The sequence below is a fragment of the Topomyia yanbarensis genome, chromosome 2, assembly GCF_030247195.1.
Source record: "Topomyia yanbarensis strain Yona2022 chromosome 2, ASM3024719v1, whole genome shotgun sequence".
Taxonomy (NCBI): Eukaryota; Metazoa; Arthropoda; class Insecta; order Diptera; family Culicidae; genus Topomyia; species Topomyia yanbarensis.
In genome coordinates this window covers 218,457,082-218,484,521 of record NC_080671.1, presented here as the reverse complement: position 1 = coordinate 218,484,521, position 27,440 = coordinate 218,457,082, and the positions used below count along the sequence as shown (strand labels likewise).

The 27,440-nt window shown below is 38.6% G+C and overlaps 1 protein-coding gene across 3 annotated transcripts in view; it reads right to left on the bottom strand.

The window, feature by feature from the left end:
• LOC131682914 (serine-rich adhesin for platelets-like) overlaps positions 1 to 27,010 on the bottom strand; it is a 1,216,708-nt gene extending 1,189,698 nt beyond the window's left edge. Inside the window, exons 1-6 of one of the 3 annotated variants that reach the window (XM_058964728.1) lie at positions 26,755 to 26,895; positions 26,448 to 26,666; positions 26,171 to 26,274; positions 25,705 to 26,117; positions 25,420 to 25,569; positions 25,264 to 25,360 (exon numbers count right to left, since the gene is read on the bottom strand). In XM_058964728.1, coding sequence (XP_058820711.1) covers positions 25,264 to 25,360; positions 25,420 to 25,569; positions 25,705 to 26,052 — 595 coding nt within the window. In that variant the 5' untranslated portion in view covers positions 26,053 to 26,117; positions 26,171 to 26,274; positions 26,448 to 26,666; positions 26,755 to 26,895. Of the gene's footprint in view, positions 1 to 25,263; positions 25,361 to 25,419; positions 25,570 to 25,704; positions 26,118 to 26,170; positions 26,275 to 26,447; positions 26,667 to 26,754 lie in introns of all 3 variants that reach the window. The other 2 variants (XM_058964729.1, XM_058964727.1) reach the window with 2 other exon arrangements.
• Between the last annotated feature and the right edge of the window lie 430 nt (positions 27,011 to 27,440).

Genomic DNA, 27,440 nt, shown 5'->3' with positions numbered 1-27,440 from the left:
TCTGACCGAGATGAGCTGAAACTTTTCCCCATTTCCAAGTAGTTTTTTTTCGAAAGATTTTTCAAAACAGGTTTTCGTTATTAATGCATATCATACATACCTCAAAATTTTATACAACATTGTTGAACTTATTTTCGACAAATTCTGAAAATTGATTAATTCCATGCAGTATGATATGAAAAGATATGAGCGTTCCAAACCTTACACGACTTTCATCCCGAAATTTTGAAAAAGGCCCGTATATTGAATGGTAAGTCGTTAGCCACGACAAAAACGGAACAGCACTTCATAGTATAATGGGTTCCGCCGCGGTACAATTTTCGAAAAAGTACACTTTTATTGGCTTACTCTGGGGTCCTAGAAATAATGTCACTGTTGAGTTACTTAGTACTTTGGAATGGACATGGCTCCAGAATGTAAATTTAGCAGGAATTTTATCTTTTTGCTAAAATTAAATGATTTAGCCTTACAATATGTTTGGCAAAGTTGTTGTACTTTACAAGCCCTTCATTTTGCTTTAAACAGAAGCTAGGGTGGTTCTAACTTTAGCAATATTTAAAATGAAACTTTTGAACGGTTCGAGATAGAGCTTCACTATTATCGATGAAGTTGTAGAACAACACATTTTAGCCAAATTTGCTGAAAACACGCAAGCTCTAGCTTTTATACTTTCCATTTCCCGACAAATCCAAATGTAAGCTGTAAGGTGTTCCTTAAAAACGGTTTTATTTCTATAAAAAGTTTTCATTTTACACTAAAGTACCCTATGGACAGGGGTACAAGATTATTTTAAGGTGCATAATTTTCTTTAAAACTCCAACTACCAAAAATTTGTCGTTATCTTCGATTAGGACACTTAACATTAAATACCGTTGTTGTCATATGATATAGCATGCTTTGTAGTATAGATCGCAAAAAATGGCAAATACAATATTTTTTACGTCTTGCAATATTTACTCATAAAAGAGTTTATTTTTAGTAAAAAGTATATATAACTTTCTAACGAGAGATGCTAGAGGTTCGGTACATTGAGACAAAATGCTCTCCTTCAAAATATCTGAAAGTTTTTCTTACGTGATCCTTATGAAAAATTAAAACTGCAAAAGTTTTATATAAAGAAAACCATTTGTTAAGAAACATCCTATTTTTTTGGTAAATTTCTTGTAAAAAGGAAAATACACGACATAGAGTTCTAGTGTCTTCGACTTTTTTAAAATTTTTATTTTCTGCGAAGCTCTATCTCGAACCATTTAAAAGTTAATTTTAAGATTTAAAAAAAATTAGAACCACCCACATTAAAACGCTAGGTTCTATTATTCAAAAGATATAAGAACTTATAATATCAAAAATAGAATTTTTGTAATCAACTTTATGAACTTTTAGAAAATAACGCATTCGTTATTTTTTGCTCAATTATAACTCTAGTAATGACCTTAGTTATACTTTAAAAAGAATTATTATTTGTTTGCCCCAATGAGTGATATTGTTATTGTTGGCGAAAAAGTGCTCATAACTCATCAGCAAAAATAGTTAGATATAATAGTTGTCATGAAACAGATATAAATAGTTGCCATGAAACAAGTTATTTTCCTTAAAACAATCTTAAAGTTGTCTGTAGACAACTTCACTTTTAAATCAATACCGCAAAATTTATTTGACTAAAACAGTTTTTCTGATAAACACTAAGAAACACCCTAACCTTCAATTTTAAAATAAAAGTATAAGTTGTTAAATGAAAAGCATGATAGGTAGAGCTCACATGTATTCAGCAAACTTTTCCAAGATTTGTCGTTCTACAACTTCGTTGAAGGTTATTTGGCTCAAGCTGGAATAATTAAAAAGTTATTTTTTTGATCTTGGTACAATTACCCTATCTGTTTTTTTTAACAAAAAGAAGAAACCCACAAACTACGAAAACTACTCCAAAGACTTATTAAGGCTAAGTTGTTTAGATTTAGAAAAATCTCAAAATTCCTGCTAAATTTACATTCTGGACCACTGTGGAATGGTAATCCTTATTTCTATGACCTCACATGGACTACAATTCCAAAGTATTGATTTGAATTGTTCAGTTTGGAAGTTTTGTGTGGTATCAGATACGACGAAAAATTGACCATCGGGTCTTCAAATGAGCGTAGTATCCTTTGCCTACTACCAAAATATCAGTCCTGTTCTCGTATAACCAATATCATTTGAATAGGGTTCGCAGCACATGGCACGCCTTGAGGCGACCAACGAGCACCGACGACAACAACATACACTATATTCCTCCGGCGATAGCGAGCAGCATGCGCGATGAACCGGATAAAATACCCAGCCGTCGAAACGATCCACTCATTCTAGAAGATCTGCAAAAGCAAAATTCAAATATCTGGTGATGTGGTGATCTGGTGGGCAGGTAGCCCAATTGGCATGCACGTTTTGCTTATTTGCAAAAAAGGAGGATGCTGAATATAATATAAGCACAGCGCGAATTGGATTGTAGTCTACTTAGGTATTTATCCCAGGCTGGCAATATTCTAGCACAATATAGTACTTAAACCCTGTAGTCCGCGTAAGAAAACAGAATATATTTCGAGCAGCCTATTTCTAAGTTATAAGTGAGGCCAGATTTGATGAAAAAGTCACTAATTGGCATTCGAATGACCCTAGTAGTTTTCACCTATCACCAAATTATCAGCCCTGTAATCGTGCAACTAATGCCAGTGTAACTGGATTCACAGTGCATTGTGTACGCTTCTTCTGCGAGAGGTAATAAACGAGCACTGACGCGCGGCACTATACACATCTCTGAGACAAGAGCGCTCTTAAAGTTAGTCAACAGTTAGTTAAAAAAATGAAAAATGCTATATAAATGAATGCAACAGGAGAAATATAAATGGGGTTACGAAGAAATTTAAGAATACAGGTTTTATCATAGCATGATAGTCTTAAGAAAACTTTGTAACATGTTATGTATAATAAAAGAAACACTGCACAAGAAATAGGAGTAAAAATTCGAAAAAAATAGAAAACATTTAAAAGGTGTATTAAAAGATATTCATACTCTATGCTGTTTGCACCACTAAGCGGCCTAAATTCTATTTTTACAACGAGACACGAAAGCCTTTGAAATACTATATAGCTTCGCATAACATCAGATTGCACTATCTTTTACCATTGTATGGATAGGAGTATTGCCTTGAATTAATTTTGATCACTGGCGCCACCATGCGATAGAATTCTGCATTATTCAAATGAGAAACGAAAATATTTTTTGCTACTCTACAACTTTGTAGAACATTCAAATGCTCCATCTCTTACCGTTATACAGATAGGAGTATTCCCTTTAAATTGCTTGGCTCACTACCGCCGCCTTGCGGAGAAATCCTGAAACTTTCCAGTGAAACCAAAAAGTCCTTTTATTCCTCTACAACTTTGTGGAACATCATAGCTTTCTAACTCTCATATGAGTTTTTCCTAACTTTGTCCCACCTTCACGCGTGGTTCACATACATGAGATAAGCGGAGTACGCCCTTTGCGAATGTTGAGCAGCAGTATCCAACTTTAAACGTTAATAACTCTTTAACGGTTGGTTGGATTGTCTTGCAGTCTTCGACAAACTTGTTCAGCATATCTTCGAAAGCTTAACTCCTTCCTACGTCAGTGATCGGAAGTTCACAGCGACCTCTAGCGGCGATTTTGTGAACTGCGAGTGTTTCCCCATACATTTTGGCCAAAAATCCCATACAAACTTTAAGCTCTTTGGGGGAGGGGTTAGGGTTAACCGATTTCGCTCAAATTTGGACAGTGTCATTTTTTCATGATTTGGAACGACGCTAGGGGGTGTAGGCTGCGATTTTTTTTTCATGTAAATCATTGTCACCCTAGTGTCCAGTGAACGATTTGGCCGAGAGTTTCCCTCCTGTGGATCCATTTCTTTCCCCTTTTGGTTCTTAATAGCTACTGGGTGTTTTGAGTTGGTTTCCGTATCGCCTCGGTCTTTGTTCGCTTTATTATTCCCATTTATTTGTTTTGTGGAATCCTGCATACGATTGGGTTTTAATCGGGTGTTTGTTTTCAGACTTCAATTGTTCAACTTGGGTTACAACGTTCACCAACTTCTCAGAACCAAACATTTTATTATATAGAGAAAAGTTGGACGCGTCTATTTGTCGACCTGCGCTTTCCAGTAGTTGAAGCGTATCAGTGGGCGTCCAAAGTAGAAGTTTTTTGTAGTCGCCCCGCATGTTGCGTTTGAGGACGTCTAATTTTTCTGTATCGCTCATTTGAGCTGTCATAGGGCTGAAAAGTTTTTCCATATAAAAATAATGATCTTGAAATGTTTCAGAACGTTACTGAAGTCTCTGATAGATTCTTGAACGCACCAGAGAATCTAATTCTGGGTGCACAAAAGTTTTTCGAAGCTCATCAACAATTTCTGAGAAGTCCCTTGGAACTTAATTTAGTGCAGGTCCTGTGAAAAGATGGAACGCTGAATCAAACAATTCTTCTTCTGAGATTCTCTCAGACAATGATAATTGTTGAACCAGCACCAGGAATTCGTCGAGGTTGCTGCCTTGGTCGGTGCCAGCATACTTTTCCAGCTTCCATTTAGAAACCGGCAGCGACTTGAAATTATACGATGGTTTGTTCGGAACCGAGAAATTATTTGAAACTGTTGGGACTGCTCCATACTGGCCAGTCATAAACGGCGCCTGGTACCTGCGATACAATATTACCCAATAAAGCCCTCTTATTAGCCTCCCTGTACCTACGCAATGAATAATTCTCATGCTCTAGAGTGAGCATTGCGTCACAAAAATCTTTTTTCGTATCCCCTGACTGGGAAGCGGGATCATGAATTCCTAACCTCTGCAAGCATTGAATCAAATCGTTATCTGTTCTATCCAATAAACTGGCTTCTTGTTCCTGATTTTAATCTCGTACCTCCGTATCACTATCCTCTTTCGGGTCGGCGTCAACATGTGGCGAATCGATGAAAAGATTAGTTAAATCTGCCTCCACATTTTGCTGATCCGCCATGTGGGTTCGCTTACGATAAAAATACATATTTAGCCATCCAATCACTCCTACGATTAAATCTTTAATTTGATTTCTATTATCCTCGCTTACGCGGCTAAGCAACCTATACAAACGCACTCCTAAGTGCAACAATGTGGACTGACAACGTGGTGGAGGAGGTTGCGAAATACCCACTAAGTGATTAAACTTTTCCACACACAAGTCAAAATCTAATTGAGGGTCAAACTCGCATTTGATTGAAACTAAAGCTTCCTGATCTTCCCCGAGATCCCGTTCGCGTTTCAATGCTTCCCTGAGATTTCCCCTCTTTCTTATCATTTGGGCGCCAACTTCGCAAATGATACCTCTAACGTTCAACTCGTAATCTAATTCGTCTTCGTTGAGGAAATCAACGCGAAGATCATGAAAACGTTTTCACAATCACATTTGCACAAAAACACATTTGCAATCACGCTACTACCTACATCCATTGTGTAGGAATGATAATTGAAATCGAAATCAGTATAAACTTCTAATCATCAGTCACCAAGCCAAACTCGGTCACCAAACGATCGCTGATATACGTTACAGCAGCCTATCTCAAATTAGCAGCGGTGATAATCGACAAACAGTTTCTAATAAGGCAAATGAAAATTGTGTCACACTTCCTTAAACAATAGGTTTCGATCGCTTTTGATCCGAGAATGATATTTGTCGCATGTGCTGTTCTTTTTGCACTAAATTCGGTCTATTGAAATTGAATCAAACGGACTTTTCTGTTAAACCACAAATGAAATGTAAAACGCAAAGCTGAAAAATTCACCAAATCACGAAAACTTCGGAGGATTTGTGAGTCTTCCCTACACGCGGGAAATTCTGGTGAGGCCAGAATTTTTCTATTCCGTAGGATCGCCAATTGTAACTGATGGCCGGCTAGCCCAGTAACAAAACCCTCTATAGCTCCACAGGGTCGGCCACCGCGTTAGGGAAAACTCACCTGAACACTCTAACCAGGATTTGGTCTCAACCTGAAAACAATTTCAAAGGCGCACGCAAGAAATGTGGCAAACAGAAAAATCCAACAACCAATTTAATTTAAAAGAAACTACTATTTATTGAAACGAGGAATGAGAAAACTTTTATTAACTTACTGATCACTGCGTTGATTCGTCGACGATGGCTGCTTCCACGTGTTGCTGCTGCTGATGCTGTCCGCGTGTTCCGCCGGCCGATGACCACCGGTCTTCGTCGCTGTCTTACCGCGTGGCTTGCTCGTCCAACTCTTTCGCCGGGAACTTCGACGACCGTTCGACACTTCTGAGCCGCTGCCACTTTTCTTCGGAAGAATCTGGCCTTAATTTTGGCTGACGGGAGGTCCAGATTTTCCAGCACCGAGAGTCATATTATTCACTCAAACTATGTGCAAATATTGTCACTTCGAGCTTACGGCGGATAACTGTGCCGATTTATAAAGTTCCGGGAATTGTAACGGCTTCCGGAACCAAATAGCTAAGATAATTATATATCTTTATAAAACTGTCGAATTTAATTCACTATGTGGCTTTAACGGACTCAGGAAATAAGAGAGCTTAACCATGTGGTACAAGAGCTTATATAGCCTGAGGGATTCACTCGGGCGGTATCCCTTCGGGTGCTTGCGCAAAGGTATAGCCTTCATTCCGCTGCAAACGGTGGCTCGGCAGAACACGCGATCATCTTCCCGCCCGATCGATCATCAGGCGTGATGCGTAGCTTCGTTTGCGGGTTGTGAACTCGGCTACTTCGATACGCATACAACCAGCGAGTCGCCTAGCATCCCTATTCTTGCACAGCTTCGAATTTCGAAAGGATTAATTCACCTAGCTAGCTCCTGATTGGCTGTCCGTATTAGTGAATGGCCCCACTTGACGACACATCAAATATTTTTGTTGCTCTGTTCGTTTATGAGAGTTTGGGTTTTTTTTCTCAAATGGGCATGGTGGCGAAACACTAATACGGATGCCTTTTACTTGTGAATGCATGAGTGGTCTCACTTGACGGTACAACGGCTCTTTTTACCGTTCTGTCTGAGTTTTGAATTGTTTTTTTTTTTCAAAACCAAAGTTGCGACGACCCACATATTCACGAGTATTTAACTGAAATGAAATGCAACTTGTTCAATTTATTGTTAGGACTCGTATTTAATTTAATTGTACCATTATCTTTATATAAAAATATCTTTTTCTTGCGTGAATTTTACATTTAACGACAATGTTTATTCGTAACTTTTATAGCAATACTGACACCCAGTCATTACTTTAAGGTGGAACCTTGTCGAAGGTTATAATATATATATATATATATATATATATATATATATATATATATATATATATATATATATATATATATATATATATATATATATATATATATATATATATATATATATATATATATATATATATATATATATATATATATATATATATATATATATATATATATATATATATATATATATATATATATATATATATATATATATATATATATATATATATATATATATATATATATATATATATATATATATATATATATATATATATATATATATATATATATATATATATATATATATATATATATATATATATATATATATATATATATATATAAATGAAAAGTTCGTCATTTTTTTAAAGCGTTTTGCGCAAATTTTATTTGAAAAAGCAAAAGACAGATCGTTGGTAGCACGATCGAAGATAGAAAAAACAGGTTGAATTAAAAAAATGTTCAAGGTTGACGGAGTTATGGTAGATACACCGAAAAGTGTTTTTTGGCAGAGGGTTACGGTGAACGCTCTCGAAGCCGAACCACTCAACTTAAATCTAAAAACTAAAAAGAATATTGAAGGAAAATATATTGTGGTGTACTTGAACGGATCGATTTCCCAATAAAAATTTCTTTCTTGCGAATAAAACATGTTGACCAAAAAATTGACTTTAGTAGTGTTCAAAATTTTAAACAAAAATTCATTGCAAAGAATCGAATTTTTTTGTTGAAAAAGAAACCGTTCAAGTACGCAAGAATGTAAATACAAACAATTTAAAACAAAGTTTAGGCAAATCGGATGAATAGTTCTTCAGATATCACGTTCACCGCAACGGTTCTTTTCAAAATGCTTCATCCCGAGATAATTGCGTTTAAAGTTTTGTGTTAACTTCTTTCGTGGAAGAACCGGCGCACTGCAAACGGCTGTAATTTGAAATCTAGTGCTCCGATCCGGATGAAATTTCGCACAAATATATTCCAAAGTATGTAGTTTTAGAATATTCAATAAAAAAATTAGATTTTTTGAGTTCCAACTTTGTATATAACCCCTTAACTCAACTTCAAATGAAATTGTTTCTAAATTACAGATTAAATCTCGTTTGTACTGCAAGTAATGTTAAATACATTTTCCAATGTGTTTATGTTGCATTACATTTAGTGTTGCAGAAGTTTAGAACAATATTGTGTTTTAGAGCATACTAACTAACTTTGCATAATTTCAAACAGTTTTATTATTTAAGGTGATTTGTAATCTATTCCACGAATAATTAGATTTTTAGATAGGGCCAGAAAAGAGCTGTCAGCTTTCCAAATAGATAATTATATAATTTTTTTTGTAGGTAATATCTACAAACAAAAATTAATAATTCAATTTTTGGTTTTTGACTTAAGTGCCAATAACTTATTTAGGACTGGTGGTATCCAACGAGGAAAAATGATCGAAAATGGTGAGAAAAGCTAAGCAATAATGTGAAAAAAAAAATCTCCCAGGGGCGAGATTCGAACTCGCAACCTTTGAGACTCTAGCCCAATGCATTAATCTTTATGCTATACCTAGGTAAGTCAAAAACTAAACATTGAATTATTAGTTTAATTCGAACGGCGGGTTCGCTCTTGTCATACCTCTGTTCACTGGGCAAGGAACCAGAAATCGACAGTCTTCATTAGCTCTGTCACCCACCGAAGTACGATGGGTAATGAACTAAAAACTTAGACATCAGACGATAATAAAAACCCGGGCCTTGGTATCTGGCGGGGAAATCAAATAAATCAAATGTGTTGGGGTGACCAGCTGCCGTTGTGTGTGATTCTCGCTTTGCATGCAGGGTACGATCACCGTCGCCAGTGGGATAATCATATGTTATTTCTGGGATGTCACCATACCCAGGGATAGCATAAGGGTTAGTGCATTGGGTCGGAGTCTCAAAGGTTGCGAGTTCGAATCTCGCCTCAGGGGGATTTTTTTCACATGATTGCTTAGCTTCACTTAACATTTTCGAAAAAAAATTGTTTTTAAATGCTTTTTTATAAAATATGCGCTTGTCCAGTTGGCATGAATATTAACAGTGCAAAAATACCAATCAAATATTTTTGAGATTCACTTCAATATTTACTTTGGCCTTTCGTCTGAAAGATTTTGAAAATTAGCTTTTGAATATGCAGTACACGTCGGAGTCAAAATGCCGGGGTATTGAGATTGAAATGTAATGGCAATGTCGGGTAATATACAGTTTTATAGATTAGATATTCAGCGCTTTCCATTAGGAAATCTGAAGAAATTGAATTTTCATTTGATTGCTTATTTTCTGGCGTACATCTAACTCTCAATATCAAACGCAAAATTACACACTTCTCAGCGGGCCTATTGCAAGTATCATCCGCATGGCCTTTTCCACATTTACCGCACCGTTGCTTGTTGCTACAGTAGGCGGCCGTGTGACCTACTTGTGTGAGTGTGATGGATAGTAATTCCCATCTTTGATGGACTTTGAGTGCAATTGCTCCTCCAAAATCTTAACTGATTGAAGGTTAGGGTCATTAAAGCGGCCAACCCCATCATTCATCAGATCATCGACAGTTAGACCCGCATCACTTACCACACCGTCGATCTCCATATCACGAGAAGGAATGTAGACGCGATACTCTCTCCAGAGGCTATTACTAAGAATATCATTGGCCTGTTTCAAGACAGTAACGCCTACGCGCAGTTTATCTGACTGTACCTTTTTAATTTCGGTTACGGCCGAGTAACGTTTTATCAGCTCCCGTGCAACAGTTATGCTGTTTAACGGTTTATTTTTGGGCCGAAAGTATACCACCCAAGGACCAGCGGATCCACCTTGGTAAACCTTGACTGGGGGGCTGTGAGACATTGGGAAAGTGGATCGTCCATAATATCATCTTCCTCCGAATCAGATACACGTTCCTCTTACCCATAAGATTCGTCTTCGGAGGGTGATCCTTCTGTTTGTTCCATGTTGTTGCGGGAGCAACACGCTCGACCGCACTATTTAACTTAAATCAAAATTAAAAAAAATTAAAAAGAATCAAATACAATAATAAAAACAATCGATAAGAAAAGTAAAAAACGAAACACTTCACCAGTTGGCTCCTGATGAGCTGGTAGGTGAATTGATCTTACGTTTGTTTTATCCGTCACCCGCGTGACCTTCACCTGGTGTATAGCTCATCTAATGGCGATTTCGCTTGAACCTGAAACTGAGTCAGATTCTAACCCCAACCGCTGTCAGTTCATACATTTTGACAGCAGTTGGGGTTAGGAACTCACTCAGTTTCGTCTCAAACAAAAACCACAAAAACAAACTTATCTTTTAGGTAACAAAAACTGTTTAGCACCGCACTACACTGCACTGCCTGACACAATTTAACGTTTATAATGTTTATACTACAGCCCTTGCTAGGATAAACACCTTCACTGATATCGCCTAACTCAAGGTAATGTTACAACAAACAACGCGCGTGTGTAACGAAGGAGCACTCGGTTACGAATGTTTCCAACTCTTATTTTGTGTATTATAGACTTATAGACCATAAGTCTACCTCCATAGTTCTTGAATGACTTGAAAAGAACAATCTCTTTCAACTGGGCATCCATGAGTATATAACGACTAAGAGATTACTGTTTACGATTATAAAACTGAAGACTTATGTTCAAAAACGTTCATCGATGACTTATAACAATCGTTGCAATCAATTCAATATTGAATTTCCTAAACCTCAAGGAGTGTATACAATATTCCTTGGTTGGGTATTTCGGACCTTTGTTGGATTTGCTTGGGACTGTCCATACACAATCTAGTAAAAGAAAAACTACCTAAAGCAAATATGAGTGCGGAGTCGGAAAATCGATTAAGAGAAGCCTTCACTAGCGCCGCATAGTAGGAGTTTCCTAATCTTCGAAACTAGACTAACCTTTGGGCAATCCTTAGCCTCCAAAAGAACTATGCTGAAGACCATTCTTAATTATCATGATATTGAAATGCAAAAAATAAAAGAAATGGTATGTTCACTAGCGCCGCTCAGCGGATGAAATCCGAATGAATCTTATTCCATCCCCAACTTTATCGAGAACAACATGGACCTAAACCATAAAACCTTCGAGATAGAACATAATTTTCCATGTACTATTATAGGCTAGGCTATTATGTACTTTAAGGCAGCCTAGTGGACGAATCTAAAAATTCATTTACGTGCAGCATTTGATCTACTAATGTATATTGTCATATTGAGTCACTAGCGTTGCCTGGCAAGTTAATTCCAAAAATAATCCATTGGTATACGGGTTGATCTTGGCCTACTGAAAAACTTTTCTGAAAAGATCATATCTTTCAATTAACAGAATATTGACATATACCATTATATTATGTGCTGTGTGTGCTCACTAGTGCCGCATAGAGAATTCTAAACTAATCGGTCACCATCGCAACGTTGCGATAACTACATGATCTACGAAAATCGTTTTTGTCGGATTCCTTTCAAGCGGCCCAATTAACCGTGCATTATGAGACACAACTCTACATGTTGTTCGGTGTGGAATTTGTTTATTTTCCCGTATAAGTTGGTACCACAATTGTTCAAAACCGTTTGGATCAACATATTAGTGTCTGCACTCCGGTTGTCCGCGGTTTGACTGCGCCGTCTACACATTTTAATATATTTTATGAATGTACCTAATGATTAATCCGCTTAGAGCAAAACTTATTTCTTATTTAAGTGCTTTATTTTGTAAATAAAATATCAGCTGTTAAATGACAGTGCCATCAATCGAAAACCCTAAATGGAATTGTATTGCTTATTGCTTTGAAAGTTGGATTTTTGATGCACTTCGCTATCACACTTTTTTCACGGTTGCCAAATGAAATGATAGGATTCGTAACCGAACGTTGTACCGAGAAACAAGTGCTTTTTGTTCTCTCCGGTGTGGTGTAGTTTTTTCGGTAGTACGAAGGTGCTTGCTGTGGCAGAGGCTGCAGTAAAGCATTACTAACAGTCCCGCGAGTGATAATTATTACCATCGATATCGGTGAAGGTAGTGCAGTGAAGTGCGTAACTAAACAGTTTTCTTGCCTGAAAGACGGCTTTGTTTAGACGAGCTATATCAGCTCTCTACTGTGTGAAAGTCACGCGGGTGACGGATAAAACAAACGAAGGATCAATTCACCTACCAGCTCGTCAGGAACCAACTGGTGAAGTGTTTCGTTTTTTACTTTTTTTATCGATTTTTTTCTTTTCATTGCTTTTGATTTTTTTTATTTTGATTTAAGTTAAACAGTGTGGTCGAGCGTGTTGCTCCCGCAACAAAATGGAACAAACAGAAGGATCACCCTCCGAATACGAATTTTATGGGGAAGAGGAACGTATATCTGATTCGGAGACAGATAATGTTATGGTCGATCCACTTCCCCCACTTTCCCCCAATGTCTCACAGCCCCCCCCCCCCGAGTTAAGGTTTACCAGGATGGATCCGCTGGTCCTTGGGTGGTATCCTTTCGACCCAAAAATAAACCGTTAAACAGCATAAATGTTGCACGGGAGCTGATAAAACGTTACTCGGCCGTAACCGAGATTAAAAAGGTTCAGTCCGATAAACTGCGCGTAGTCGTTACTGACTTGAAACAGGCCAATGATATCGTTAGCAATAGCCTTTTTACGCTGGAGTATCGCGTCTACATCTCTTCTCGTGATGTGGAGATCGACGGTGTGGTAAGTGATGCGGGTCTAACTGTCGATGATCTGATGAATGATGGGGCTGGCCGCTTTAAGGAGCCTAACCTTCAATCAGTTAAGATTTTGGAGTGCAAGCAATTGTTCCACTTATCTCCGAAAACCCATTCGCTCTCTTGCCAACTGACGATAACGCCTCTAACGACCCTTGCGAGGGGCATTCTTTGGCTCCGCTTGGAAACTCTAGGAAAAGACCTAATCAAAACTCACCTGAACTTCCTCGTAAGGATCCTAGGTAGTCCCAAACAAGGGTACAAAATAAAAATAATTCATCAACTGGAAGTGCTGGTACAAATCCGAAGATAATACCTCCTGGTTTTGGGAAATTGAGATACAACCAGGAGTTCCCAGCACTCACCGGGGCACCAAAAATCCCAAGTGCTCCAATTTTACAGTCAGAAACTCAACCTAAAACGGGATTCCTTAAATTTTCTGACATTGTGGACTGGATATTCACAGCTTTCAACATTACCGATCCTCTGAAAAGCTTGCTGGTTGCTATTCTACCAACAGTAGAACATTTTTAAAACAGTTGACTGAACAATGTCCCCTCCTTACAGCGATCGTATCCTTCGATGGCTAACTTCTTAGACGGAATCAGGGATCTGATCACTGTTTTACAGTGGAACTGCAGAAGTATTATCCCCAAAATTGATTCATTAAAACACTTGCTAAATTACAATCATTGTCATACATTTTCCCTATGTGAAACATGGCTAACTTCTAATATAAACCTCAACTTCCACGATTTTAGCATTATCCGCTTGGATCGAGAAGACTCATATGGAGGGTTACTTTGAGGGATCAAAAAGTGCTACTCCTTCAATCAAATCAACCTCCCTTCGACGCCAGGCATTGAAGTTCTCGCTTGTCAAACAACAATCAAAGGCAAAGATCTTTGCATTGCTTCTATTTACATTCTCCCTAGGGCCATGATGGAATGTCGAAGATTCTCCAACGTGATTGAACACCTACCCTCGCCCCGCCTGCTTCTTGGAGACTTTAACTCTCACGGTACGGGGTGGGGCTGTCTATACGACGATAATCGATCTTCGACAATTCAAGACCTTTGTGACAACTTCAATATGACAATTCCACCTGCGCAAGCAAGTGCACTGGACATATCTTTATGCTCGACATCACTACGGTTAGATTGCAAGTGGAAGGTAATATCTGATCCCCACGGTAGTGACCACTTACCAATTGTAATTGCAATCACCACTGGTTCAAGACCATCGGAACCAATCAATGTTCCCTATGACCTCACACGAAATATTGATTGGAAGAGCTACGCTGCTGAGATATCCAAAACTATCGATTCAACACAGGTGCTTCCCCCGGAAGAAGAATATAAGTTTTTGTCCAACTCGATTCTCGATACCGCGATTCAAACTCAGACGAAACGAGTACCCGACGTGAACACCCAAAAACGTTCTCCCAACCCGTGGTGGGACAAAGAGTGCTCAGACGTGTACGCGAAGAAAGCTGCCACGTATAAAACCTTCCGGAACGACGGGTTAGTTGCTAGTTATCGAGTGTACGCGATATTAGAAAAGCGAATGAAAAATTTAATGAAAGCTAAGAAACGCAGTTACTGGCGCCGGTTTGTCGACGGGTTAACAAGAGAAACATCGATGAGCACTCTTTGGGGCACGGCCCGACGTATGCGAAACCGAAACAGTACTAACGAGAGCGTGGAATATTCAAACCGTTGGATATTCGATTTCGCCAAGAAGGTTTGTCCGGATTCCGCCCCGGAACAGAAAATCTACCGCGCCGCGTCGCCTTACAATACCGCGAACGAAACACCGTTTACGATGGTGAAGTTCTCACTTGCTCTCTTATCATGTAACAATAAAGCCCCGGGGCCAGATAGAATCAAATTCAACTTGTTGAAGAATCTTCCAGACTCTGCCAAAAGACGCTTGTTGAATTTATTTAATAGGTTTCTTGAGGGTAACATTGTCCCACATGACTGGAGACAGATGAGGGTCATCGCCATCCAAAAACCAGGAAAACCAGCCTCCGACCACAATTCGTATCGTCCGATTGCAATGCTGTCCTGTAGCTGGAAGTTATTCGAAAAAATGATCTTGTTTCGCCTCGATAATTGGGTCGAAACAAATGGCTTACTGTCAGATACACAATTTGGCTTCCGCAAAGGCAAAGGGACGAACGATTGCCTTGCGTTGCTCTCAACAAAAATTCAAATGGCATATGCTAACAAAGAGCAGATGGCATCAGTATTCTTGGATATTAAGGGGGCTTTCGATTCAGTTTCTATCAACATTCTTTATGAGAAGTTGCACCAGCATGGTCTTTCACCAATTTTAAATAACTTTTTGCTAAACCTGTTGTCTGAAAAACAAATGCATTTCTCGCATGGCGATTTATCGACATCACGATTTAGCTACGTGGGCCTTCCCCAGGGCTCATGTCTAAGCCCTCTCCTCTACAATTATTACGTGAATGACATTGACATGTCTTGTCAATTCCTGCACGCTAAGGCAACTTGCAGATGACGGTGTGGTCTCTATTACAGGTCCTAAAGCCGTCGACTTGCAAGGACCACTGCAAGATACCTTGGACAATTTGTCTGCTTGGGCTCTCCAGCTGGGTATCGAGTTCTCCACGGAGAAAACTGAGCTAGTCGTATTTTCTAGAAAGCGTGAACCAGCGCAACTACAGCTTTAATTAATGGATCAAACTATTGCTCAGGCTTCAACATTCAAATATCTCGGGGTATGGTTCGACTCTAAAGGTACCTGGGGATGTCACATTAGGTATCTGAAACAGAAGTGCCAACAAAGGATCAACTTTTTCCGTACAATAACTGGAACATGGTGGGGTGCCCATCCAGGAGACCTAATCAGGCTGTACCAAACAACGATATTATCAGTGTTGGAGTACGGATGTTTCTGCTTTCGCTCCGCTGCGAACATACACTTCATCAAACTGGAGCGAATCCAGTATCGTTGCTTGCGTATTGCCTTGGGTTGCATGCACTCGACCCATACGATGAGTCTCGAAGTGCTGGCGGGCGTTCTTCCGCTGAAAAATCGATTCTGGGACCTCTCATATCGATTGCTCATTCGATGCGATATTCTGAACCTATTGGTGATTGCAAATTGCGAAAGGCTTGTCGAGCTTAATTCTCAGACCCGGTTCATGTCCTTGTACTTCAATTACATGGCACAGAACACCAATTCATCTACGTATAACGTCAACCGTGCTCATCTCTTAGATACTTCTGATCCAACTGTATTTTTCGATACATCCATGAAGGAAGAGATTTGTGGAATTCCGGATCATATTAGCCCACAAGTGGTCCCAAATATTTTCTATAACAAATACCATCAAGTCGACTGCGCCAAAATGTTCTACACTGACGGATCGATTCTCGACGGGTCCACAGGCTTCGGTATCTTCAACGAAAATCTTGCTGCCTCATTCAAACTCAATGATCTTGCTTCAATTTACGTTGCAGAATTAGCTGCCATTCAGTATACTCTCGGGATCATTGACACCCGCCCTCAGACCATTACTTCATCGTTTCGGATAGTCTCAGCTCCATTGAGGCCATCCGTGCGGCGAAGCCTGGAAAGCACTATCACGACATCGAGCATGTTGTTTGGCTGTGCGCAGAGTACTGTGTTGCCAGGTCCCAACTAATAGATTACCTTCGGGCCCGAGGTAGATCACCCTATGTGCCAGTCCGGGACGTCCTGGCAAGCCGTGACCACCCCCATATTTTTCTTATCTATATCTTTTTGAAAACTATTGATGTCCAAGTTTAATGCATTTTCCCCTCTCTCATTCACAGTAGAATCTCACCACGAGTGCTTCACGAGTCTTCGGTGCATACCCTTCTTGATAACCGTCTATCCAGAACATCATGACATAGGGGAACATGGGGAGACTTGACCAGGTTTTCAGTTAAAACTGCATAAATCTCTAAAAAAGCCTTCAATCCCCCAAAAATCATTCAGATATAATGCGCAAAGTTATTGCGCGTCTTCATGATTTTTTGCAGAATTTTTAATTTAATTTTTGAAAAGTTACAAAAGTTTTTCTGTGATCGTTTTTTCTGGTCAAGTCTCCCCATTGCGGGGAGACTTGACCAAGGCGTGGGGAGACTTGACCAAGAGAATGTTGAAAAATCATAACAAAAAATAATGACATAAAACATACTGTAATTATTTTTTTTCCGTATTGTCGAGATCCTTAGGTAGCAGTAAAAAATATAAAAGAGTTGCATTTGATAAATTTCTATTTTTTAATGAATTTCTTTTTAAGGATTAACTGCACTGCTTGCATTGCGTGTTCACACGTCACAAAATCCGTCCTACTATTGCTAACTTTGTATACTAATACTAAAATATCAAGACTTTTGTTTGAGGTGGGATTTTTTTATGGCGTGATTAACATTAACAGTAGATACCAAAGCATAATAAATATCAGGAATTTTGTATCTTTCTTCAGCTAATTGCCACTTGGTCAAGTCTCCCCATAAAATCTTGGTCAAGTCTCCCCAACATTAGTTATTGCGTTTAATGTCATGCAAATTCTAGTAATAACTATTCCAATGTTCCAGTTTATGTAAAATCATTTCACTGCTTCACAAGGATTAAGATGGTATATTAGTTTGATAAAAAATTACATCATTTAATGCAAATTTATTAATCACGTAATATTTTCTGCAAGGAAAGGATTTTTTACTCCAAACTTTCAAAATTACCTTAAGGGATCGAAACAAGTATAAAAATATTTTTGAAAAAAAATTAAGAATCGAATAGAAGACGCAATAGCCGAAAATAAAATTTTGCGCTTGGTCAAGTCTCCCCATGTTCCCCTACCGCACATGCAGATGATATTGAGAACATCATGACAGCATCAGAGTGCCAATAATTATCCGAAATATCGACCCCCCCCCCCCTCGCCCCTGCGATTACAGGCTGGAAACTACAACACTACAACAAAGTGTGCATATCCGCCACAATGATCAATCAACAAACGACGATGTCAATTACACAATATGTATCCCACTTCCTACCTTTTTCCTTTACTTACATAAGAGGGGAGCAAGCCGCCCCTAAATACGGCTTTCCCTTCCCCCACTAACATGTGACATGTAATTTAAAAAAAAAAATGAATTATCGGCCTCGTTAAGCTACAGCATTTGGGCCTAAATAAACGTATTTAAGATAAAAAAAAATGAAATGATATGAAATCGACAAAAAATTAACTTTTTCCATCAAATTTATTGTAAAAACCGAGATACTGGCAGCCATGCTAACCTTCCAGCTACTAAAAATAAGAAGTTTGTTTTTGACACTTTTCTATGTCAATATGTCAAATCGAAAGAGTTGCACTTTTGATTCATCACACATTCATACTGTGCAGTTCGTTTTGGTGGGAACTGTGCAATACTACGCCATACTTCGTTCAGAATATAATCGGTATTATGGCGATTCCCGTCAACTGGAAACAATCAATCACATTAAAGGACGGATGCTCTCTGTACAGCGTAGCTATGTACATCGCACGCGGTGTTGGAACGAAATATTCATAGCGGGAGAAAACACATCAATTTTTCACATAGCAAACCAGAAGAGCCGACGAACCGAAACCTCGATTAATATACTGCATAATGGAGACAATACAATACGAGAGCCCACGGCTTACATATATGTACTAGGCTAGCTCGTTAAAGTGTAAACATTTGACGAGCGCGCGTCATGGAAATCGTCGGCGAAAACAATTACATGAAATTCATATATTGTTTGCTGCTAACGAATGATCGACACCTGATAAATCACAAGGAAGCTATGCCGATGTCTAATACCTTTGCTGTGAACAGAAAATTACGGTGGGATATGTTTTTTATCGCATGCAGCTAAATTCCCGATTTACGCTAATAATCACATAGATTCACTGATTATTCCCTGTGTCTAGTGTAATTATGGTGTAATTTACGTCAAAAATCCATTGCACACTATTTTTTCCACCATAAGAGCTCAAATATTGTCAACAACTTTCGAGAAATTCGTTTGTTTATCTCAACGATTTCTCTGACGTTATCGAAAACTGTCAATTCGCGGAGTAACAAGTCTCGTTTCTGTGAGCCGTGACGAGAGCCAAATGCGATACACCAGAGTGTGCAAGAATACTTTGTTAACTTATAGTCTTCCACGCACCCGGTCGAGAACGACAACTTCAACCCAACACAGCGCATCCCGAGAGAAAATGAGGACAATCAGCGAGTAATTGATGAAATTTCTTCAGGCGAAATTCTACAAGCAATCAAATCGAGCAGCTCACGGAAATCACCGGGAAACGATGGCTTGCCAAAGGAGTTCTACCTAAAGGCATGGCAAGTGATTGAGAGAGAGTTTACTTTTGTCATCAACGAAGCAATGTCCTCTAATGCTCCCAAAGAATTCTTTGACGGAGTACTAATGCTTGTAAGGAAAAAGAAAGGCGATAACAGCGTCAAAACTTTCAGACCGATTTCACTCCTGAATGTGGACTACAAAATATTCGCTAGAATAATTAAAAACAGAATTAATCCTTTGCTCTCTTTGGTGCTATCAAAACATCAAAAATGCTCCAATGGGAAGCGTAACATATTTGAAGCCACTGCTCGAATACTTGACCGCTGTTGTGGACTGAAAGCGAGACGTGGGAATGCACTGCTGGTTGCTTTTGATTTCGACTATGCTTTTGATAGGGTAGAGTACAACTTCCTGGCAAACACCATGGCAAACATGAATTTTAATCCTGATCTGGTTAACCTTTTAATGTACTGTACAAACAACAGTTTTTCAAGGGCGCTTATCAATGGCAAACTGGGAAATGAAATAAAAATAGAGAGATCGGTACGACAAGGGGATCCACTATCAATGCTTCTGCTTGTAATCTATTTGCAACCACTGCTTGATAAACTGCACAGAGAATTTCCACATGCTGTTTTGAACGCCTACGGGGATGATATTCCTATGTTTCTCGGCAGTGACTATCAGGGGCGAGCTGTTCTAAACACCTTTGAAGTATTCGGATTTGTTTCTGGGGCAAGAAAACTAAAGCCATAAGGATCGGTTTGATAAACTTGACACCACAAAATGAGTGGTTGCAGATACAAAACACATTTTGCTGAAGACTTCTCCGACACAGTTGACCGCAATTGGGCTGGCGGTTTTACGAGGGTTTCAAACGTGTCACAGTGGCACGACGAGTAACAAAAGTCATTGAAGCAAGTGATGTCGAGGATTTCTGTTTAATTCGATTAATAAAAATTGTTCGTACCTTCGAACTTCAAATGGCGATATCTCAAGAACTACATGACCGATTGGAGTAGTTTTGATTTTTTGTTGTTGTGCCAAGAAAAAGCAATTGAGAAATTCAATGTCATATCAGTAATTTATCTTTTTACGTCTTCAAATTTTTGAGATGGTCTCCCATGGGTTACTTATTATGAATCTGACTCAAAATTTAGTGTACTTTCAACATAAACAGGGGTCATCTTGCGCATTTTTGCGCCGACGTTGTTATATCTAGGTTTTTGAAAACACGCATATGGAGACGCCCTGTAGCTCATAAATCTACTTACAAATTGGATGCCCAAACAACACCATATTACTTCAAAATTAGTGATTTTTACTAGTTTTGTCAACAATTTCTGCTATCCGATGTGACTGAATACTATTATTTACGTGTATATTAACCTTTTAATGACCAACGCCCTCAAATAGGTTTACATAAAAGTGGTCGAAAAAAAGAATTATGGAATTTCACAACTGATAGCCGAAATGGATTCAGCGACCCGAAATTAGTTAAAACCCCAATTTTGAGTCACATAAACCATTTTTTATAATTTTGTCACAACTTTGTGTGAACAGGAGCCACTGTATGTGTATGTGGATGAGCAACGTCGGAAATCTGAATCTCGTACAAAAAGTCATTTTGATAAATACCTACATAACATCGAAGCTATGGTACACAGCATCTGTAATTACACTTCCAAACAAGCATAGCGGAAAGTTTATCTTGAGAATTGCATCATTTCTATGGTATGGGAAAAGGGTTCTATCACATTCGCCCGAATGACATTCGCCCGAAAGTCATTTACCCGAATGACGTTCGCCCGAAAACCATTTACCAGAATGGACTATTTACCCGAATGTCATTAACCCGAATGGACCATTTACCCGAATGCCATCAACCCGAATGGACCACTCGCCCGAATGTCATTAACCCGAATACCACATTCACTCAAGCATAATATAAAATCGGTAATTGACTAGTTTAGTGACTTTAGTGATAGAAGTACGACTTTAATGCGGTTTTTTTCACCAAAAGGATGTATTTTAACCTAAATAAACCAAATCCGAGCGGGAAATGTGAAATCTTTAACCAAAGTTTGGTAAACTGAACAATAACAAGTGAGCTGATACAGCGGAGCTAGTGTGATGCGGCTTGGCCGCATATCCGAGGCCAAGGATCCGGAGCGGCGCAAAGCCGCTGAGGTGCCGTTGGACGAGGCGTTGATCCACCCGTCGCCGGAGTTATAAGCAAACCTGTGATCCTCTTGTTTGCCCGGTTTACTCAAACATAGGGGTTATAGCTAGTTTAAGTTTTAAGACTGAGCGGCAGCGAAGTCGGACAGTGCACCAGAAAGCGATGTGGCGTAGCCACATTAGTCAACCTTACACTGACCAATGTGGCTATGCGACATCGTTTTTAGGTGTACTATCCGACGTCAATGAGGTTCTGTTGCCAACGCCACAAATGCTCTTCAGGTGCAAACTGATGCATATAGGACGCAGTTGTCAGCTCGAGCGGTGAAATCTTGTGATAAACCGGACAAAATAATAAGAAATCTTTCGGAAACACCATCGATCGAGGTAAATATATATTAAGATGTTCCTTTCCGAATTGAATCAATTAAATTAGTAATTATATCTTGCATGGTGGAAGTCCATTTGGCACAACACCGTTAGTAAATAGTAGCTCATAAATGTTATGTGACGAAGCTAGTGTAATGCGGCTTTGCCACAATTACCGAGGTCGAGGAACCGAAGTGGAGGTCCCTACTCGGCAAACCTGTGATCCATTGGTATGCTTGGTTTACTGAAACACAGGGGTTGATTCCTTCTTTAAATATGAGCAGTTCTTTGAGTTTGTATACCAAATAACCCTCGCAATTAAACCGGTGATCCACTCGTTTGCCCGGTTTACTCACACTTAGGGATTGATTCCTTCTTTTCAACATGAGCAGCTCTTTTCCCACAATTAGGGGTTGATTGCTTCTTTCAAACATGACAAATCCTTGGATCTGCATGCCAAATAAGTTTGCAAAGAAACTGTTGATCCACTCGTCTGCTCGGTATACTCAAACATAAGGGTTGATTCCTTTTTTCAAACAAGAGCAATTTCTTGAATCTATATACCAAATAGCTCTCTACGTAATATTGGATTTCGAGACAGGATGATTCTTCCACCTAATTCACGGATGATTCTTCCATCTAAACCAGTTTTTTTTTCAGAAAAATAAAACAACTTGGTCATCAGACAAAATATTCGGAAGATCACCGAATACAACTAATTTACAAAAAAGTTGTTGCCTTGGCTTTGTTGCGCCATCAAAGTGTTCCAATGGCACTCGAAGAATTGAGGAAAAGTTGTCCAAAGACTCTCGACGATTTTTTGGATTAATTGTATTTTAGGTAGGAAGGAAACTAATCAAAAAGTTTCTCGATAACCGTTGTTTGCCCCCCGCTTCGTGGTCAGTTTTCGAAAATGTATCGACAAAGATTCCTAGAACCTCCAATAATGTGGAGGACTAGCACAATAAATGGAACGGTTTGTTAAATCGTGGAAATTCTATGGTGTGTTGAAGCAGTTGTAGCTTGAAGAGAAAAACCCTAGTACATATGTTTTACGTACACTACAAGCGGTACCAACAGCTAAAAAGTCTAAAAAGAACTCACGAAAGGACCTAAAACTGGAAACCCTAGTTAAATCATACAAACCAGGTGCTTGGATTAACTATTTGACTGGTATAGCTTTAGTGTTAATTTCTTCATAGCATCAAATGTAATAAAATTTGTATTTCATCTTAATAAATTAAATTATGTCGATTGACATTTCGATGTTTTTCGGGTATATGGAATTCGGGCGAATGGCATTCGGGTTTATGTTGCATTCGGGCGAATGTCTTTCGGGTGTTCGCGGCATTCGGGTGAATGACATTCGGGTTTATGTGACATTCGGGCAAATGTCCTTCGGGTAAATGGCTTTCGGGCGAATGTCATTCGGGCGAACGTGACAGAATCGGGAAAAGATGGACCAGGATAGCTTTCGAAACGCTGATACTTCCTAAAGACAGAGGAGGGTTAAATTTACATTCACCATCGATCAAAGCCAAGGCTTTGCTGACAAATCGAATGATACAAATCGCTTCAGATCTCCCTTTTCTTTGGAGTTTCTTAGCACACAACGCCAATCCCCCAAATCTACTGGCCATACCCCGGAAACACGAACACATTTGAACAGTGGTGAAAGAATCTGCTTTTCTAACTCACGAAATCGCAAGAACGCGTAGCTCCAGTATAACTGCAGCTTCCTAAAACAACCTAAGGAACCGAAAATAGTGAGGGAGAATTCTTTACGCGACTGGAAGAAAGTATTTGAACACATCCACTACAAGCTGCTAAAATCGGATCAACGATCTGCGTGGTATTCAGTTGTTCATCGCAAGATAATTACCAACGAGCTACTCTACAAATTGAATAGACGAGCCGAAGCCGACTGTATTTGTCCTGATTAAACGGATAGCATCGAGCATCACCTTCTTCAATGTAGCGAAATTAAAACTATCTGGGTATACCAACGGAACGTCTTCGTAGCGATTGATCGACGGCTAATGCAACTACAACCTGAGGATTGGATCTACCCAGTTCTCCAACACCAATCCAGACGGACACGCCAGCTGGTACTGAAGGAATTCTCCCAGATGTTATGTTACATGACCAGTACACCAACGAACCAAAAAACAATAGAAGGAAATTTTATTTACAATGTAGCTAAATAAGTATTAATAAGAGACTGGACAATATTTTTTTTACAAAAAAGCAGATCGCGGGTACTCGATCTTTACTAACACTAACACAGGATAAGTTGAGTAACCATTGTACTAGGAAGTGATTCTGCAGTGTCTGTGAGTATGATCGAGAAGATCAATAGTCAGGATTGGCCGAGTTGTAGTATAGAATAGTAGATTGGCCGCACTGTTCGAACGCAAAGTCCTGCCAACAAAATACGCGTTCATGATGTCCCTGTTTCTACTGCTGAGCTCTGTATGTGTGTGTGAGTGAATGTCAAGAATAAGTGGAATCAAATATTGTAAAATTGATTCGTATAGGATTTACAGGAGTGGACTATATTGTTAATATACAATATTTGGTGGAATGAAGAAGAAAATGTTCAGCACTTGTAAAACAACCACCGTGCGAGTCGGATGAAATAAATGTTAATTCGTCGAAGAAACACGTGTTCAATCCGAACCATTCTACAAGATATAATTATTGTCTTTTATTTGAGAGGAATAATTTCATTTTGACCACATCAGTTACAAATAATTTAAAGTATTTTACCGTCATACTTCGGATACTAGCGAACAAATTAAAAAGAAACAACATGAACTTGCGCTTTGTGCCCTTTTTATCGTCAATGGTACTATTGAAGTAGGTACAGTGTACAGTCCTTTCTAATATCGTCCTGTAGCAAATAATCAGTTTTAAAGTACTCGCATATTTCAGAACACTAAAAGCGATGGTATTTCTTTTTTCAAATATGAAAAATAACTCATTCGCAAACGGCTTGGTTGGAGATTCCGGTGACAATTTACGGCACAAGTTAGAAGGAAAATTCTACTTAATTGAGGTTGTGCCTATGACATTACCAACCCATTTTTTCTTCATTCCAATTAATTTTGGATGGAAGGGCTGCGCCACTGTATTTTTAAACGATCTAGCGGTCAAAATCAGTGCTTTTGTTCTTGAAGGTACAATGCTGGTACACACATAAGCGTATCATTAAGAAAACATAAACATCTTTTTCTATTACGTTAATTATTTGATACTGATTGTAAAATGTGTGAACGACAAAAATCAAGCAAACTATTCATGCATACATACCAATTGCTCTGGATACGGCAAGCAATCCGTTGACACGACATGAACCTTTCCAGTTGACAACAACGCCTCCTGTATTTTCGATTCTGATTCTTTCACTCTGCAAACATAAATCTCAGCATAACATTTTCTTCAGTAAAAGTATCATGTTGCGCTAACCTCAATTGATGGAATATGCGGTGAAATTATTTGACACACTTTTCCTTCGCAAGCCAGTAAGGCCTGCGAGTCACCAACCCACCCGAAAAACAATTTTTTCTCTATTGCCCTATGGAGGCACACCAAAGCTGTTGTTCCACTGAATATTGCCTAAAAGTTGCAAAACAAATGTAAAATTTCTTATATAAGCTTGTATTGAATATACAGATTTTTTTTTATAATTTATTAAACGTACAGTAGCTTAGTTATATGTGCTTTGTTAGGGCAAGGACGTAAAATACCTACATGTTTTTCAGATTTGGCAATGAAGTCCTCATCGGTTTTTAAAAATGCTTCCCTAATTGCCCCAAGAATGTTTTTGGGGTATTTGGTACTATTGGCAATGTTATAGCCAAGATGTGCGGATGTATAAACAGCGGCATCCTGGCCGCCGTGCCCGTCAAATACTCCATAAAAGCTAGTTGGTTCGGAATCTTTAGTATGAAACATTCCATTAAAATCACTAATACACGTATTTCTGTCTTCCATTTTTCGCCGTGTGTTTTTAATCGCTTTGACACAATACGGAGGGATATGGTTAAAAATCGATGCAGAACTTATCGATAGAATTTCGTTCAGTTTGGCATTATCCATCAGCCCTTCGCAGACAGTGTTTGCATGACATATTACAACTGTGCTTAGCTTCAACGGGTTAAATGCTGAAAATAGCTTAAATTGGTATCATGGAATTTACAAGCTCACAATTACTTACCATATCCATCAAAACCACATTGTTTGGGATTTTTTTTGCATAAGTTCCTGGTTTCTTTGAGAACCTCGTTGACAATAGGTGAAAGCAGAATTTGCGGGCATTTCCTAGAAAAGGTCATCTAATGAGTTTGATCCTTATTCACATGAGGTTCCCGAATGACGAATAAATTGAGTAATGATTCTTGTTAATAATATGTTCGAATTATGTTAATAAGCTTATTGGAAATAATAAACAAAGAAATACTGTTAAGTAAACATCTTTTAATATTATATAGTACCTAATATTTCAAAGGTTTTCTTCCATTTAATTCCACTATGTTTTTTATAGTTAAATGCACTTGCACTTCACTATTTAACAGATACCGGTATTTCGATTACTACTTGTAATCTCCTTCAGTGTTTGTATAGCAATAAACGATTAGTAATATATTAAACTAAAATGAAGTTAGCTAAACTATGAGATACATTTGGACGAACTATTTGGTATTTCAGGCTAGCTGCAAGTAGTGAAATAATAGTACTGTTGATTACATTATTCTAATAAAAGAATTTGAAAGAAAAGTGACAGCAGAAATATTTACTTACATTTGTAACAAGTAGGTTTGAGCCCAATTAATTACCTCTCCAGACATTTCTTCTTCTATCAGATTATAACCTGGTACCCTAATGGGAAGCGGATCATTGTGATCAACGTGAGTTTTGAAGTAATCCAAAAAAAATCGATTCGCGTCCACGTTATCAGGACTATCCATAATACTTTTCCAATTTTGTCGACACTACAAAATAGTTTCCACACTGAAATTTCTCTATGGAGTTGTTGTTGTTGCGGTTTGACGTTTGTGGCTTGAGGGACTGCCCATCAGTGAGAAAATTTTCCCACATTACCCTCAATGTACTGGATACTAGTATCAACCTCATTGCATTACCCTAGGATAGGATCCGCCAGCTCTGTCCCTTGTTTTGAACCAATTCTGAACCAGCTCGTGATTGGACTAAACTGACATAGGCAAACCTTCGGCTTGGAAACTAAAAGCACTAAAGGGCTTTTGGAAGTGTTGTCATATTGGTCTGCGTGATTTCGGCTACCGGCTAGTTCACCTACACTGAAATGAAAATGTCTTTTGTATTCATTAGATTTCTCATATGGATCGCACTTCGCTTAGTTGTGTAAAATTTATATGAAACCATATGAATGTTACTAAAAGTTCATGTTAAATCTCAGTGATATCCAATAGGTTTGAATCTTGCGCGGTTAATTTGAATAAGATTAG